General features: G+C 36.4%; 1 protein-coding gene across 1 annotated transcript in view; it reads left to right on the top strand.

The window, feature by feature from the left end:
- Positions 1-15,924, top strand: part of ALKAL1 (ALK and LTK ligand 1) — a 32,808-nt gene extending 16,884 nt beyond the window's left edge. The window contains exons 2-4 of the mRNA XM_075086168.1: positions 9,756-9,809; positions 13,476-13,556; positions 15,848-15,924. Of these exons, the coding sequence (XP_074942269.1) occupies positions 9,756-9,809; positions 13,476-13,556; positions 15,848-15,912 (200 nt within the window). The 3' untranslated portion in view covers positions 15,913-15,924. The remainder of the gene's footprint in view (positions 1-9,755; positions 9,810-13,475; positions 13,557-15,847) is intronic.
- Positions 15,925-16,499: the final 575 nt, after the last annotated feature.

The raw sequence follows: 16,499 nt of genomic DNA, 5'->3' as shown, positions 1-16,499 counted from the left end.
TGATTTCACCTGAAGCACAAAAAAGAGCTAGAGACAAAAGTTTGTCTCAGAGCACTTGCATGAAAGAAGGCAGGTCTCCCACAGGTTGTGCTTGGGAGGGACTGTGTTGGCAAGAGTGCCATGATATTAGCTGTAATAGCACAGCAGCTTTCACCTGGACACTCTGCTTTCATTATGTCCTGTGAGATCCCATAGGGTGGTACAAGGATTATGGGACTAAAGTTCTCACTTTCTTAAAAAACAGAGGACAAACTTCACTTTCATTAACTTTCTAACACAGATGGGTGGAGAGGAAACTGCAGCAGTGAAGAAAATGTAGAATTTTTATTTTCCTTTGCAGAATGGAGTATGATGTGCAGTTTCTCATCCAGATGAGCACATAACACCTTCTGAAGCAGCATCACAATTGTGCTCCTGGTGTTTTGGAAAGAGAAACTTGAAAAAAAGTGAGCTGTTTGTAAAGTTGTTTGTCTAATAATGTACACCAACATTTAATTACTTTTCATGAAAACAGCAGTGTTTTACAATCTGAAATAACCAAAAAGGAGCTAAATAATGGCTATTCTTTTAATAAAAAATAGCTGAATCAATAAGGTGGCACTTATGGATTTACCCTGTGCAGAAATGTGGCAAGGAGCTTGAGACATTTAATTTCTAATTCCATGTACTCCTTTGTATTGTAGTAATAAATATATTGAATTAATTCAGAAACTAACTCCATTTAATGGTTTGCAGTAAACAAAGAATGAGGGAGTAAGCTAGCAATAAAACACTATAGCAAACAAACATATTTCTTCTCAGGGTAAAAGACCATGTTTTGCGTGGCTCATCGTCATATATTTACAAACTTGCATAGCCTTTATGTAAGACTTAACATTTAATCAAAAGGACTCCGTGGGGGTGGGAGTAGTAGGGATTCCAGGAGAAATTCCTCCCTCTTAGGTGCTCATAGGCCATGACCTAATGGAGATAATAGCACATAGAACATAAATAAGATAGCTGTTTGTTGAATTAAAGCTAGTATTTCACATTTAGAATCATATGGCTGGAACCTATTGGATTTATTAAATCCATCTATCTGCTATTTTAGGCAACACATCCTAGAATCTTGTTCACAACCTTTTCGAAGAACTGGAATGTGCCTAGCTAATATAAGACTTGTCTTGCCCATTTATCAGTTGGCAGAGATACATAAATATCCCTTTCTTCTTACAGAAATTTCCAAGTCAACTTAGCCTTGCTTTTTTGAGTTACTATTCATATTATATTATAGTATGTACAGAATCTTCCATATTATTTACAACAGAGTGTTGCTCATTGCTCAGAGGCTATACATCCAACTGACATCAAGTGTCTAAAGTTAGTCATCTGTTTTCTTGGTGCCTACCTGAGGGTCTCTGTAATAACAATACAGCTGAAAAATATCCGAGTCCAAAATCCCTTCCAGAATTCCTTTGCAATTATATTAATGGTGTGTTGATGAGTGAGGGGGACTATGCAGCCATCAGTGAGAGCAGAATTTGAGGCAGTACTTCAAACTATTTCAAGACTATTTTTAGAAATCTTCAATTTTTTTTTTAATATTCCATTCCAAACAAAGGGAAAAGCTAGAAGTTTTAAATATTTCGAATCTACACCAAACTGTAGTGCACAGATGTCAATCCATCAAACATGTTATGAGGACATGTAAACATGTAATTCTACAGACAAAACCAAGGCATTCTGAATTAGGAAAGCAGTATGCCTTTGCTCTTTGTGTGTTTTTAGTGTGATCATTCTCTCACTTTCTACAGTTTGTAGAAGGTATCTTTATCTGTTTTTATTGTCAGTTTTAGGAATCCCTTTGTACAATACTTTGTGTATTTTTTAAAATGTTCAATATTTGCGATACTGAAATTTTGGTAGAATCAAATAGATTGCAGTATTCCCTTGTGAATGCCCTGTGAATATTAATCTCCCTGGATTTAAGGGAGCAACTGATGTAGATAAAGCTTGCAAGGATGAGTAAGAAACATATGACATAGGTGAGTAGAGATTCTGGAATAAGAATGAATGCTTGGAACTACATGTGATGGATTGGCAGAGGGAAGAGAGGGAAAAAATAGAAATTGTGACTAAATGCTAGACTGAGATTTTAGAAGTTGGTGCTTCCTTTGATGCCCATCTTTAGCACATTTAAGAATTACACTGTTATTTTTTAATCTAGTGCTCTTGCCAGTGGTGACTGGCATGGTAAACTTTATCAGCTGTAATGAAAGCCTGTTAGGCTTTCTCTTTGGGGTCATACCACTGTACTTCTAAACTGACCGATGTCGCAGCCCACTTTATTGCTCAAGTTCCTGTTGAATGTGACAGAACAAAGACTTCTAATTTTATATATATAACACCAGATATTGTATTCATAAATAAAGTTGGGAGAATTTGAGGGTTTATCAATTACTCAGTGTTCAAAAGGAGTATTATTTGCCATGCTCACATCAAAAAAATATTACTGGAATAAATATCAGGGAAAGTAAATGTTCAGTCACTAGTTTAAGTATCCTTAGAAGCACTGTTTCAAACCTGGACAAGTAAATAAGCATGGAAGCATTTATTTGACGTGGAAGCAGAAGTAGCATTTTAGAACTTGACTTATGAGGTACAAACATGTATCACAATGTGCATTCCAAATATTCTCTATAAATAAAGTTGAAATACCAAACAAAGATTTTTATGGACAGCAAATAAATCCATAGAGATTAGAATACTGTTTCTGCCTACTGTTGGAGAAGCAGAAGATAAATTGACCAAGTAATTAATTATGAATTCTTAATTGCACTCTATTTGTAATCCTTAAGCTCTGGAGTACACTTTGTGTTGTGAGAACTGAAAGGGCTCCTGTTAGAGTAAATGCGAAGCCGAGTAAACTTCACTCTCAGAGCAGAAAGGTATGCATAAGTACATTCAGCATGTTCTACATTCAGTAGATGGCAGTGGTATGCAGTTGTAAATTAATTCAGGATTTTCTCTTGAGCAGACGCTCTCATCTCTGTGAATCCAAGCAGTGTTGATTTGGGGGTTTATTTGAGGTTTTTTTTCCCCAGAAAATACTAAGATACCAGATAATTTTTCACCTGCTAGAGCAGACAGTGATAGAAAATGAAAAAAATTTTGCTAATTTATTGTAATCTTCATTACACAGCACTTGGAAAAATCTGGGAAGTTTTGAATTTCAAACAGCAGTATTGCATACAGGAAGGAATGCTTCTGTCTGGAACATTGACTCATTTTCCATCTATGCTCTGTGGAACTTAGTATGTACACATCAAAGTCTCAAAATAAAAGTATTCAGTAAGTGGGAACTGTGTGTGTTACTTAACAGAAGTAGTAACACAGTGACGTCTTGGAATACTGCGCACAGAAATAGATATTTTCCCTTGTCTAAAGGGAATGAATTGCGGATCTTGTGGGGGAAAGTGTGTGCGTGGGGGTGTGTGTATAAGCAAACAATTTACTAAGACAATTAGAAATTATAATAAAACTTTTAATTATGGGAAACTGGAAGAAAAAGAACAAAACAAAAGCAGCAATACAGTTTATGTGGTAGAAACCACAAATAAGGAGGCTAAGAGAATTAAATTACATCATTTAAGTAGATATTTTCTCATGTGGCAGTTATTTCTAACACAAATAATAGAAAATGTTTAATGATTTATGATTGTTAATGATGGAAGGAGTTGCTCTCTGTTGCACAAAGCAGTGGTTTTTCTTGCCTCCCTATGGGAAGCTGCGATAGAAAATACATTAAATATATCAGTCTGTGAACTGAGTTGTAACACAACCGCAAATCTGTCCTAAGGATTTCGAGCACTCTTGGACAGACCCCAGAATCAATTGGTGGTCCCTGAGTAGGGAATACAGATGTCACACATTTTCAACAAAGAACTGCATACTCCCCTGTGCTGTATCGGAGACCACATGAGGATCCAGAGAAACATTTCAATTCAATTTAATATGGCTAATAATTTGCAGAATAAAAGTAATATCATTCTGGTAGCAATGGAATAGCAGCATAAGAAAAATAGCTTTTCCAGCATAGCCAAAGCTGCTGGAAATCCTTAGCTTTGTGGGTAAGAACTTTGTCCAGCCACAGGCCCAGAAGTAAGAGTTTTGTGCAATATGGTCACAGCCGAAGTATAATAACAAAAGTAGGAAATTAAGACTTAAGTATATGTTAGTTGGTTCAACTCTGCTTAACATCATCTGGTGCTGATGGCTGTGTTAGGAGCCATTCTCCCGAGCATCATGAAACCACAGTGTGGCAAATGGCCTAGCCAGGGAGTGGGATTGACTACCTGTGACAGCACCCACAGTGGTGACCCCATACTTCTGTCTGCATTTATCAGGAATATCTGGATCAGATCTCTAGGTACATGCTTCAATCTCCATTTATTCACAGCGTGATTTACATATTCTGATGTATGACACTGTAGTCAAACACCTAAGCTTTACTCAACACCACACTGTAGTCTTATCCAAATGAATGTTTTTTCTCCACTAGGATGCGTTATCTTTGCACTGTTCTGTATTTTAGTTGTTGATTTTGAGCAAAACTTATTTGTGTTTTCTTTTTTTTAACTGAGGCTATACATTTCCTCCTAACTTTTGCAGAAATTGTTTCATATGTAAATTAAGGCATGCAGAGGAAGGATGGTTTGGGTCATTAAGGTTTCTGAATATCTTTTGTGTGTTGTTTTTTTTTTTAAAGCGCCGCTTCTGTAAAGATTTTATGTATTTCTAAGAAAATCATGCTAAGGATACTTTCATCCTGGCATTGCAATGTCATTCCATTCACTCATGTTTCTAGTGTATCACTTTACTTGGGTATTTTTCTCTTCTTATCTATTTTCATCTCTGTTGCTTAAATTCTTCTGACACCATATCAATTTGTTTATGAATTTACATTTGAAAGATTTTATTAACACTTTTATCACCATACATTTTATTTTTCTGTAAACTAAGTCCATCTTGACATTCCTGAATGTACGCAAACCTACTGCTATTGGTGTTACACCTTGTAGTATTGTCACGGTAGACATGGGTTGCCACTTTTAGGCACTATAGGGAGTTTTTAGTAAAGAAAAGCTCCATCCAAATAAATGGGACTCGTCTATTTTAACAGATACTTGAGACAGTTTTGCTGATAGTGTCCAATATTTGTAGAAACATGATATTTCAACCACTGCAAGATTTATTCCTCTACTATGAACAAATATAACCTTTATTTAAGTTGAAGCTTTGGAGAGTCTTGTCCTAAATGTCACTTTTAATTAAAACTTTATTAACACATACTGTGTGGTAAGCAGGTTTGTAACATGAAATGATCTTTAAAGAGAAAAAATAATCACAGGCTATTTTCATGCTAAAACAACATTTTTAGAAGCCCGCATCTGGGTTTATAATAGAAGAGTCAGCTGCATCTCACTGCTGACAGTTTTCTTCTGCCATTTTACAGACAGAAAGAAGAAAATACACAATAAAACATTTGTTTTCTAAATGCCATAGTTATAACTTTAAATGAAATACGAGAGAATTAAGCTTTTCATAAGATTGTATGTGTGATGGTTGTGCAAAATCTAGATTAATCTATATTAGACTAAGAAAAATTGGTTAGAAGGTTGGTAATGCAAGATTTTCTGAAATGTATCGCTTTGTATTAAAATAATTTGGCTTGAAAATGATTATAAAGTAAAAGAAAATGTGACTAGGAAAGAAGAATAAAAAGTAAAGGAAAAAGAGTAATTCTAAAGCATTGCCCGTTCTGAAGAGCAGATAATTGCATTATCTCAAAATGGCTTTACCAGAATAAATAAAAAACAGATCAGTGTCATATACCCATTATATGATATAAAAAGATGTATTACCATTGCTATTGACTATATCTTGGATTATGTATTATATTATAAAATAATTTCTGTGAGGTTATAGTAATTTGAACACCTAACTCTGTTAAGTAACTTCTTGAAGTGCAGAACAACATAAAAATGGGAAAAGCCTGTTATTCCATCATGTGACATATCATTTCAAGGAATGTTGTACAAACTAACAGTGGATATTCTGCATTAACAATGGATAGTCTGGAAAACAGATAATTATTAAACCTGGCTAAAGATGCCAAGCTTTAAATACTGTAATTGAAGTGTGTTGTGGAGAGCACTTCGGCACCTGCATGTAAATCTGAGAAATGTTATTTACTGGCAGACAAAGTCATTTCTGGTTTTATGTTCTCTGGGATATACTTGCATTTTCCTGAAACATTCACCTGCCATGGAGAAGTTTTCATGAATGGTTTAAGAGATTTTTTTTCTTATTTATTTTTTTAGTAATTGAGGGAAATTGGCTTTGGATTTTATTGGGGTTTTTGTAGAGGCATTAATATTCTTACAAAAAGAGAAGATTATGATTCTTGATGAAGACTTTTTTTTCTTACAGAGAAAGATTAAGGGACTTGGCCAGTGAAGCAGAGCCTGAGGTCTGCTACTTCACATTTTCTCCGCTTGCCTACAGTACAGTCTGCAGTGAGATGTTGTAGATCCCCCTGGTGTAGACCTGGACTAGGCTAAGATCTGGAGCAATTTTTGCTGTCCGATTTACACTGCTTCTCTATATACTCTAAAAATAAGCAAAGGCTAGGCTGCCTATTGGGAGCATAAACAAATTGAGATCTTGATTTTTTCTGCCAAGGTGATATCACCTGAAGATGTGGAGTTTTCATGCCCGAAGCCAACAGACTGGCAGTATTTTACTAGGTTGTGGAATGTGGTCATGAGGCAAGAATGGATTGAATAAACTCTCTCCACTCAATATTTCCTGTTCATATGGGTTTCACACTTAGAGCATTTTATTCTTTCATTTTCCTGTGTCTTTTGTATTTTTGCCCAGCATGACTTTCAAGTGTTTTGATTTTAATAATGCTTTGCCAATCTATCTTATTATATTCATGCTTCTGCTTTTCCTTTGTGAAAGTAATATCTCAAAGGAATTCAACTGTCATTGTGAGGACATAAGCATACATTGGGAGAATGGATACTAAGCTCTCTGTCTTAATAGGTGATAGATGCCACATGAAATATGACTGGAGCAGCTAAGAGCTTGTTAGAAGCCAGGAAAAGCTAGTGTAAATGTTTTGTCATGATGATTTTTCACTGCCTTATAAAAGCATCCTGTGTGGACTTGGGATCCTGCTTCTGGCTGCAGTGTGATCTGGCTGGGAGTCAGTGATGCATATTCTATTCAAAAAAAAGATGTTCATCAGTTTGATTGAAATACTAAGTCCTTTGAGGCCTCAGCCTCACAGTTGTGTACAGATAGGAGGGCTTGGCTATGCTGCTGGAAGATGGATGAAAATTGCTGTGTTTGAGTTGGGCCATTCTTAGTTCAGGCAGAGTTGCCCCTGCTGTTAGAGCCAGTGGACAGAAGTGTTCCAGTAACCTGTGCTGCCCGTGATTTTTATACAAATGAACTTAGGTTGCCTTTGCAGAGGGCTAGGGTCTCCCTTATTATGTTTTACCAAGCAAATTAACTGTACTATTAAGAAAGCGAACACTTGAAGAAAGCTGAAACGTGGGCACATGTTGAAAAGCCGATTGCTGCCTGGAGGGATGGCAGCTGCAGCAGGGGAGGGAGCAGGCACGCAGTCAATATCATTCAGCCTCTTTCCAACACACGACTGACCTAGTTTCCCTATTGGGAAAGGCATAGCTGGGCTGGTGTGAACCTTGGGCTGATGTAGGTTACTCGTGGGAAGCAGACCCTGCAGCGTTCCTTCTCAGGCTCACTGACACAGCTACAGCTGCAATTTTTTGCTTGCAATGCCTAGCTGCTTGCCTAAGTGTCAAATCCTCTATCCTGTTTTACCTTCTGTGCATTTAGGGGTTTTTGGCTGCGTAGTGTATTACAGACTTTTCTAAATAATTTTATGGGGCAAAAGGTGGTTACTGTTCCCACAGAAAATACTATAGACTTCAAAAGGACCTGGGTCTAAATGTTCTTTGTCAGAGCAAGAATGGCCTGTTCCTAGCCCAACCTTCACCAGGCTTTGGTTACTTGCCAGTACTGGTCCACTTGAGGCTTCCCATTCAAAACACACCCAGATTGTTTCACTATTTTGGCTTTCCATATGCTTCATTCTGTGTAATTTTAAACTACCTGACATTTCATGTCAGTAAAATTCTTAGTTTAATGTAGAATGGGTGATATTTCATTTACAATAAGGAAACAAATTAAGTTTATTTCAGTTAAAATTGAGATTTTAGAGGAGTTTTAAGTAAATTAGGTCTCCTAATCTTGCTGAGTTACAGTAAGACTTGGGCGTTCTAGCTTAAAATCCCAGCCTAAAGATATGCTCATGTAACCTCGGAGAAACTGCCTAAAGACAGTGGTATGAATTTATTTTGGCAGATAACCAATATCTTCCTATAGTATGAAAGGAAAATTGCTCTCTTCTGAACTAAATGTTAATTCAGACTGGGAATTGGAAAAAAAAAAAGTAGGAGAATACAAAGATTAAAAATGACACACAAGTTGTAAGGAAATATTTTTAGAGAATAAGTATGTTTAGCTGCAGGTCCTAATGCTGAGAATTAATCATGTTCCTTGTATTAGTGCTAAGAAAGGTATTTCTTTTGAATTTGACATAACATGCAGCTGTTTTATAGTTACTCTCTTCAGTAATGACTGAAGTTACCAAATTTTTAATACAGTTTTTCAGTGAAAAATTTATGAGACTGTGGGGAAATGGACTAGTTCTGGGAATATTTACTTGCATCAAAAGTTTCTGTTGTAAGCCAGAGGCGGCATCCCACTGCAAAAACAAACAAACAAAAAAAAAAGGTATAGTTTTTGTGTTAGCTCCAATTTCTGTTCTGTGTGATTCCTTTGACTGTTCTGTGACTTCTACTTTCTCTTGTACTTTTTGGAAAAATAGCATACATGGAAAGGGAATATTTTAAAATTCACAGGGTCTTTCACAGGAGAGGAGTACTGGTTTTTGACTAATAGTGCAATGAACATGTGCATGGCCCATATCTATCTTAGGTGATCTGTAGGAGACTTTTCAGGTACTTGCTATTTCAAAACCAAAAATATGGTATTTAGTTTGTATTTATCTAGGTATTTTACATAATTTGTTCAGGTATTCAAATACTTGTCATAACATGATAATGTATTTATATTATTTACAGTCATTCTAAAATTATAGCCCAGCTCAGCCCCAAGATCACAGAATCACAGAATGGCAGGGGTTGGAAGGGACCTCTGGAGATCACCTTGTCCAACCCCCCTGCTTGAGCAGGCACACCCAGAGCAGGGGGCACAGGAACACGTCCAGGCGGGTTTTGAATGTCTCCAGGGAAGGAGACTCCACAACCTCCCTGGGCAGCCTGTGCCACTGCTCTGTCACCCTCACAGGAAAGAAGCTTTTTCTCATACTGAGGTGGAACTTCCTGTGTTCCAACTTGTGCCCATGATGTGCAGAAATGATTGCCAGAAAGTGTGTGTTGTGGGATGAATGTTTGGTATTCATCTGTGAATAATCTGAAACATTTCACAATGTTGTTTACACATACACACACCCCCCTCCTATGAAAATTAATTTCATCGTTAATTTGGGAAGCTATTTGGTCTCTTTACAGCAAACATCTTGGAATATCATGCTTTCAGGGGTTTTATTGTAATTCCTGTACTACATAGATCCTTTTTTATTCTTCTCTCCTCAGAGATTTTTCCAAGAGATTCCAGTCTCAAAGACAAGTTCATAAAACACTTTACAGGTAAGGCTGGTCACTCTTAATTTTCCTATATATTCATTCTCTAAGTAGCCACAAGAGTCACACCGTTAGCTTTTTTGAGGTTCTGCACATTCTTCACATTTATGAAGTTAAATTTGCATATTTTAGGACTAGAAATTTTTAAAGCACTCTAATTACATTGAAGTTTGAGTCTCTTTTTGAATAATCTAGCCTAAAATAACTTTCAAAACGTGGTAAGTTAAAACATTATTTTAAAATTGCTTCCTCTTTATCATCCCATTGTTGCTTGCTATATTTATTTTCAAGTTCACTAATTTTAAAACATCTTATTGGTCTGCACATATTTTTCAAAAACAGACCTATGTGGCCATGTAAGTTTTCACTACATCAGGGAAACACTTTTTGTCTTCTGTCTCATGGTGTATACATATGGATGCTTAATTTTACAACAGAAACAAATAGAACAAGGAAGGATTCAATCAGTGTAAATGAAACAAAAATAATTTGCTATTTTAAATATGAAAGTTTATTATGATTACAGTCAAGTACTTACTTGAAAACTGAGGTGGAGTAGTATAATGCACTTACTCTTGGGAATCTGTTTTGTAACTACTGCAAAAAATATCATGCCCTCTGAATTTATGTAAAAAAAGTAGCCAACAGCAAGATGCTTGCACTGATTCTTTACTCCCCAGTTCCAAATGTTTATTTCAGAAAAGTGAAGGACTTAGAGTATGATACTGCAAATATGTTGGTGATTTTCAACATTATTGGGATTAGTGAAACTAAAAACTAGAGAAATAGTTGGCAGTTGGAACATGAAAAGGAGAACTGGAAATTATTATGCGTTTCCTCTTTGCTGGAAATTTCGGACAATCCTTGGCAAGAAAGGAAGGAATTTGTTGTCTCTTTTGCATGGGGGAGATGTCCTCAAAGCCTTAGGATAAGCACAACTTTAAAGATCTTTCTGCCAACTGCTAACTGCAGCCAGCAGCATCTACAGGAAATGTGCCACATCCAGCTGGCCGTTCACTCTTACAGTAAACAAGAGTAATTATGAACCTTACCATTTTCAGTCCATAAGAGAAAGAAATGAAAATAACATACAGATTCCAACTATGCTATCCCATGTGGCACAGGAATACTGAAAATTCCTCTCCTGGGGAGGACAGACAAGAAAGATTTGCTTATATTAGTACTTAATCCATTTCCTTTTAATTTTTAACTTTGGAAACTGCTCAGCTACCATAAACAGCTCAACATAAGAATCTGGGGAAGCTAAACAATGAACACAGGACAAGTTTCATTGCTGAAAAACAACCATGAGTTTTAGAGAAGGTATTTTGAGAATACAATATCATAGTAAAGAAGAAGGGCAAAAAATATTTGAAGGCCTGTTTCTGGAGCCATTAATTAATTTAATAGTCCTTTTCTGCATGAGTAGTTCCCATCAAAATTGCTGAAATTATTTGACTACCATTAGCTGGAATGATTAAGGAAAGCAAGTTAATTCCAAAATTCTTGAGGTTTATTTCTTTGTTGGCTCAGAATTTCTGCCTACATATATTTTTCTTTTCTCTTTTTTTAAATTTTGCTCTTAAGACCTTCAGTGATGGGTTTTCTGCCTGTTTTTTTTTCTCTTCCACAGCATTATTAGTTCCTGTAATCCTCAAGCTTTTTCTTAAAATACAGCCTAACTTTATTTTTCTTGATTCTGTTCAAATCATAATCCTTTTGTCTATCAACCGTAGTTAATAAATTGTTCAGATATAGTCCTTACCAGTTCAAGAGTTGGAACATCCTAAACTAAGGAAGTTGTGAAAAAAAGAAGAGAAAGGGAAATCAACATTATCTTTACAGTCCACACAGTTTCAGGGTTAAGAAAATTATTGTATACTTCTAGTATGCCAAGAATAGTAGACCTATTTTAAAGCCAAATAAGAACCATAAGTAACAGTCCTCGACTATAGGAAGAACCATAAATAATCTTGTGAGTCATAAAGCTATCTCTCAATTCAGCTTGAAAAGCCAGCTGACACAGAGTGCTCTGTAAGGCACAGCCTATTTTTGATGGCAAGGCAAAGTGTTAGAAAACCATATATTAACTGAAGGGACATGGAATTTATGTAGTGACAAAGGCTGAAGTTATCTCCGACATGGAATTTATGTAGTGACAAAGGCTGAAGTTATCTCCTCATATCTTGGATAATTTCAAATTATGTACTTTCTCTTGAGCCTAATTACTCACTCAGATAAAAAATGGCAACAATCTTCCAGTTCAAAATTGCAAAGGATGCTTTGTCAGTTTGTTGAAAAGCTTATTTGTGGCTGAAAAAATCTCATGAAATCCACATATTACTGTAAAATTTATCTAATGTTCAAGTCTGTTCACAGTCAGAGAGAGGAATCTTCTCTCAAGCTTTTGGCAGTTTGGCTCCACTATCCAGAGAGAACTGGCTTGGTTTTCCCAGGCTGATAAACCACCTTTCAAGGTGTGAAATAAATAATTTTTGCCCTGAAATGCTTGCTGTCTTCCTCTGACAGGAAAGTTAGTCAACACAGCATACTTCATATGCATCCTTTTGTAGCACTGCTTGAAACAAGCTATTCTTATTCAGGGTTCCTATTTGTACTGAATTTAGAGGATGCAAGTTAAATTTAGTCTTGTTCCGTTAGTGTCAATTTACGTCAGTGTCAACTGTCCAAATCACAGGAAACTCGTCCCCAGCTGTCAGTGGTAGTATTGCTAAGCAGGTTACATGATGCAAATTTTATTAGATTTTTGCTCTCCTTTTCAACTTGGATGTCATCAGTAATACCTTCCTGGGGCCATCAGCAATTATGGAAGGGCTCTTTGGCAACTTGTTACCTTTTGCCATGTTTTGGAGGCCAGTAGCTATATATTCTTATCAAATATTAACACAGGCAGATAACACTGTATATCCAGAGAAGGGAGCACAGGCTGGAAGAACAAATGCACAGCACAGTACAGCCTGGGCACACAGGGATTTGCCTCACCCAAACGCCGAAACACATGCTGCCCTCTGCACATCTGCCCCCTTTCTTGCTAGAATTACTTCAACAGGAGATCAGGTTTCTAGATGTTATTCAGCTGACATTTTTTTTCCTCAACACCCACATTGTATATTAAGAACTTCATAAACCATCTATGTGCAAATCATAAGCATTAGTACATGAAACTACTTCATCTTTCCAAGGCTTAGAAACTCATATTTGTTTAAAATGTTGCTTATATTTATCTTTAGAAATAGTATCCGCATTCCACCTACGTTATTCCTTCTACATTAGACTACTGATGACTACTGAGCAAACGAAATTCTGTTGTAGTTACACCATTCTATTTTTCACCATATAAGAAATTTTACTGTTAATTTTGAATTACTGGAATTTCAAGGCTAAACCAGTGCATCATTTCCAAGGGCCATTTTTCTGTTATTCAGATAATGAGCATATTAGTGTAGCAATAGTATTTCTTTCTTTTATTTCAGTAGCATTGTTATACATGTGTTGCATCATAATTGTTTCAGGTTCTATGAAGGTGTAGTAAAAAGCTAAATGTAATTTTAGCCATTAAAAAAAAGGATTTTGTGTGTTGCCATCATTCACTGAAGCTGCAAAGCAGTGACATTGAAAGCATGTGGTTAACTCCTGCTTACTTTCAAACAGGGCCAGTCACATTTTCATCAGAGTGTAGCAAGCACTTTCATCGACTGTATCACAACACAAGGGACTGCTCAACACCAGCCTGTAAGTAGTAATTAAACTACCTTATAATGCTAGCTGCTATACTTGTTTACAAGCAACTTGTTTACAAACAAACCTACTAAGTATTTGATGTGCAGGTCCTTTTGTAACTGTTGCTCTTTACTTTAGCACTATACTACAAAAAATACCTAAGGTCTTCTAATGTACAAATATTTTCTATTAATGCACCTGCAGTCAGCTGCATATAATAGAGTTCCTTCAAAGTGAGACTAAGATAAATGAAATGAAAACTACATTCTGAAAAACCAGTTGGGTATGCCTATACAGAAGACAGATATGAAGCCATATTCTCCTTCCTGCTCCTTTATCTCTACTTACTAACTTACACAATAAGATAAAATCTGAACCATTCTCTACCTTCTTTTAATGCTCAATGGTATGGTTGTATCTTGGTTTTTTATTATATTTCAGTTTGTGATTATAATTTTCTATTATATGCCCATTATTAAAGAACATAAGATCAATTAATTCATCATTTCTGTTATTGATACGTGCAGTTCATATCAAACAGTATTCCAGTATGAGATCCACAGAAGTTTTGCTTTAACACAGCCTGAATGTAATTTTGTCACAGGGATTGAAAAATAAAACTGTCCTAAGGTGTTATGGAATGGATAAAACAAACAAACAAACAAAACCCAAATAAAATGGAAGTCCTTTAAAAACAAGTTACTTCAGCATTCCCTAGTGCAATGGACAATTCAAATATATTGAGTGGAAAATAAGGAACACCATTTAATTGGAAAAGGTGAATCTTATTAGTGATGTATAAGCACAAATTATGGACCAGGGTACTTTGGAAATTTTTCAGGATTTAACACTTCTTGTCGCATCACTTAGAAAGATGGTGAGCACTTTTTGTGAGCAGCGGAGATGCTCTCTCACCAAAGCTCTGGCTTTTGAAAGGGGCTGGAGCAGCCCTAATCTCCATCCGCCCTTACACTGATCAAAAGTCGGAATGTAGAAATCCATGGCTGATCCTCAAAAGATATAGCTTTGTAAGTAGACATATGAGTAGGTTAGACATAGATCTATTACATACTGCATAACAAATATACCATGCATGTTGCATATTGCACGCCTTGATACATGGATCCAGAGTATATGAATATTATTTAGACTCCCCTGTATTGCCGGAGTGCTTCAATTTATTTGTGTAGAAATACAGTCATAATATTTCTCATCTAATTAAATAGCTTTTCTCTAAATTTAGAACCAAGATTGTGGTTAGGACTGTGTGAAGAACTGGTTTTTAGGGTCAACAATCAAAACAAAATGTAAAATTAAAAATGCAATTAAAACCAAAGCAGATTCTTTTTTCTCCTTTATGTCAACAAAACCCACTGCAGACAACGAGTTTCATTCAACCTGAAATGTTCTGTTGATCTAAAAAGGAGAGCTAAATCCTGTTTCCACCTTATCCAGCGTTCAGGGTTTAGAATAGCTATGTAGGCTGATCATAGCCAGGATCTTCTCCTGTCTCTTTAGAGGGGTGTGATATTTTCTTTCAGGGACACTTCAGCCACCATAGTATGTCTGAGGATGAATTACTTCCTCTCCTGCTGACTTGGTTATGTTCTGTACAAACATTCCCAGAAGAACTGAACCCAGGTTAGCATTGAGTCTCTTGCTGTCTGGCACAATTTCCATTAAGTTTTATTAAAATACTTGTCAAGCAAGAGAATAAAATTGCACCTAAATATTTCTTGTTACCAAATAGCTAGATCTTTCCATCAGAAAGGACGGTAGTGACTTAGGGGCCACTTGAACCAAGTGGTCGTTTGAACCAAGGGTGCCACAGAGTGATAGTAAGTGGGACACAAGTATCTCTAGTCCAATGATTAGTAAACGTACTTAGACATGGAAAATATGGATTTCCATCAATGTTAATAATTAGTGGAACAATAAAAAGTTTGAAAGAGCCTGACCTCAAACTACCTCATAGTCTGCTGGTTAGAATAGCCTCCCAGTTAATGAGTTAAATTCCTTCAAGTAAATTTGGGGATTGAGCTGGTCTTCTACATCTTAGGAAGAAACTACTTGTTAGGCAATTAATTGCGCTCCTCACATTTCCTCTAGAGACCCGCCTAGGATAAAATACAATCTAGTTTTGCATCTTGCACACATAATTTCATGAATTTCCATCACAGAATGGTTTCACTGTGTAGAGTGTTTGAAATTCTAGTACAAATTCTACATTTAATTTTGTGCAGTTTTTTGAGGGTATCTGGCAACTGAGATTCATTATTGCTGTGGGTAATTTTGTTTTATAGATTATAAAAGGTGTGCAAGGTTGCTAACAAGATTAGCAATGAGCCCTTTGTGTACGCAGTCCTAGGATGTTTGCTATGTAAGTATCATTTTTCCCACTCATTTTTTTTTATTTGTTGAATTGTCTAGTGATTTATTTCGCACTTGTACCTTGTTATCAGGCATGCATACAGAACTGTGGTATTAACAGAGTGCATCAACATGCAGCTCCGGTATTGCTGTAATGACTGACCGGTTCCTCACGGAAATACAAAGAAGCACAGATACCTCTGATAGGACCCACTGTAATTTCCTACAAGTCACTTGTGGCACCATAGTCCATAATTATGCACTGGGTGACCTCTTATTGTTCAAAATTTTAAGGAGTCTGGTTGGTGAAAGAAAAATGCATGAGGACTTCATCAACACATTTATTTCGGGCCTTTCAGAAGAGGGCTTTGTTGTGAATCCATGGACGAAGCAGAATGCCTTGGTCTCAGGTCTGCCAGTTCAATCTTCATAGATACCCTGTCACTTTATGCATCTTTAGGGCCTTCAGTTCCCAGATTGTCTCCTGAGTATTTCTCTGAAGTTAGTGCCACTTCATGGTGGTGGAAGTAAACTGAACATAAAGATGTGCCAAAGCTAAAGGCTTTAGGTAACAGGCTGTGGGAG

This window comes from Phalacrocorax aristotelis, chromosome 2 (genome assembly GCF_949628215.1).
Source record: "Phalacrocorax aristotelis chromosome 2, bGulAri2.1, whole genome shotgun sequence".
NCBI classification, from domain to species: domain Eukaryota; kingdom Metazoa; phylum Chordata; class Aves; order Suliformes; family Phalacrocoracidae; genus Phalacrocorax; species Phalacrocorax aristotelis.
Note: the sequence above shows the minus strand (reverse complement) of the source record. Positions and strands in the feature narration are given on the sequence as shown.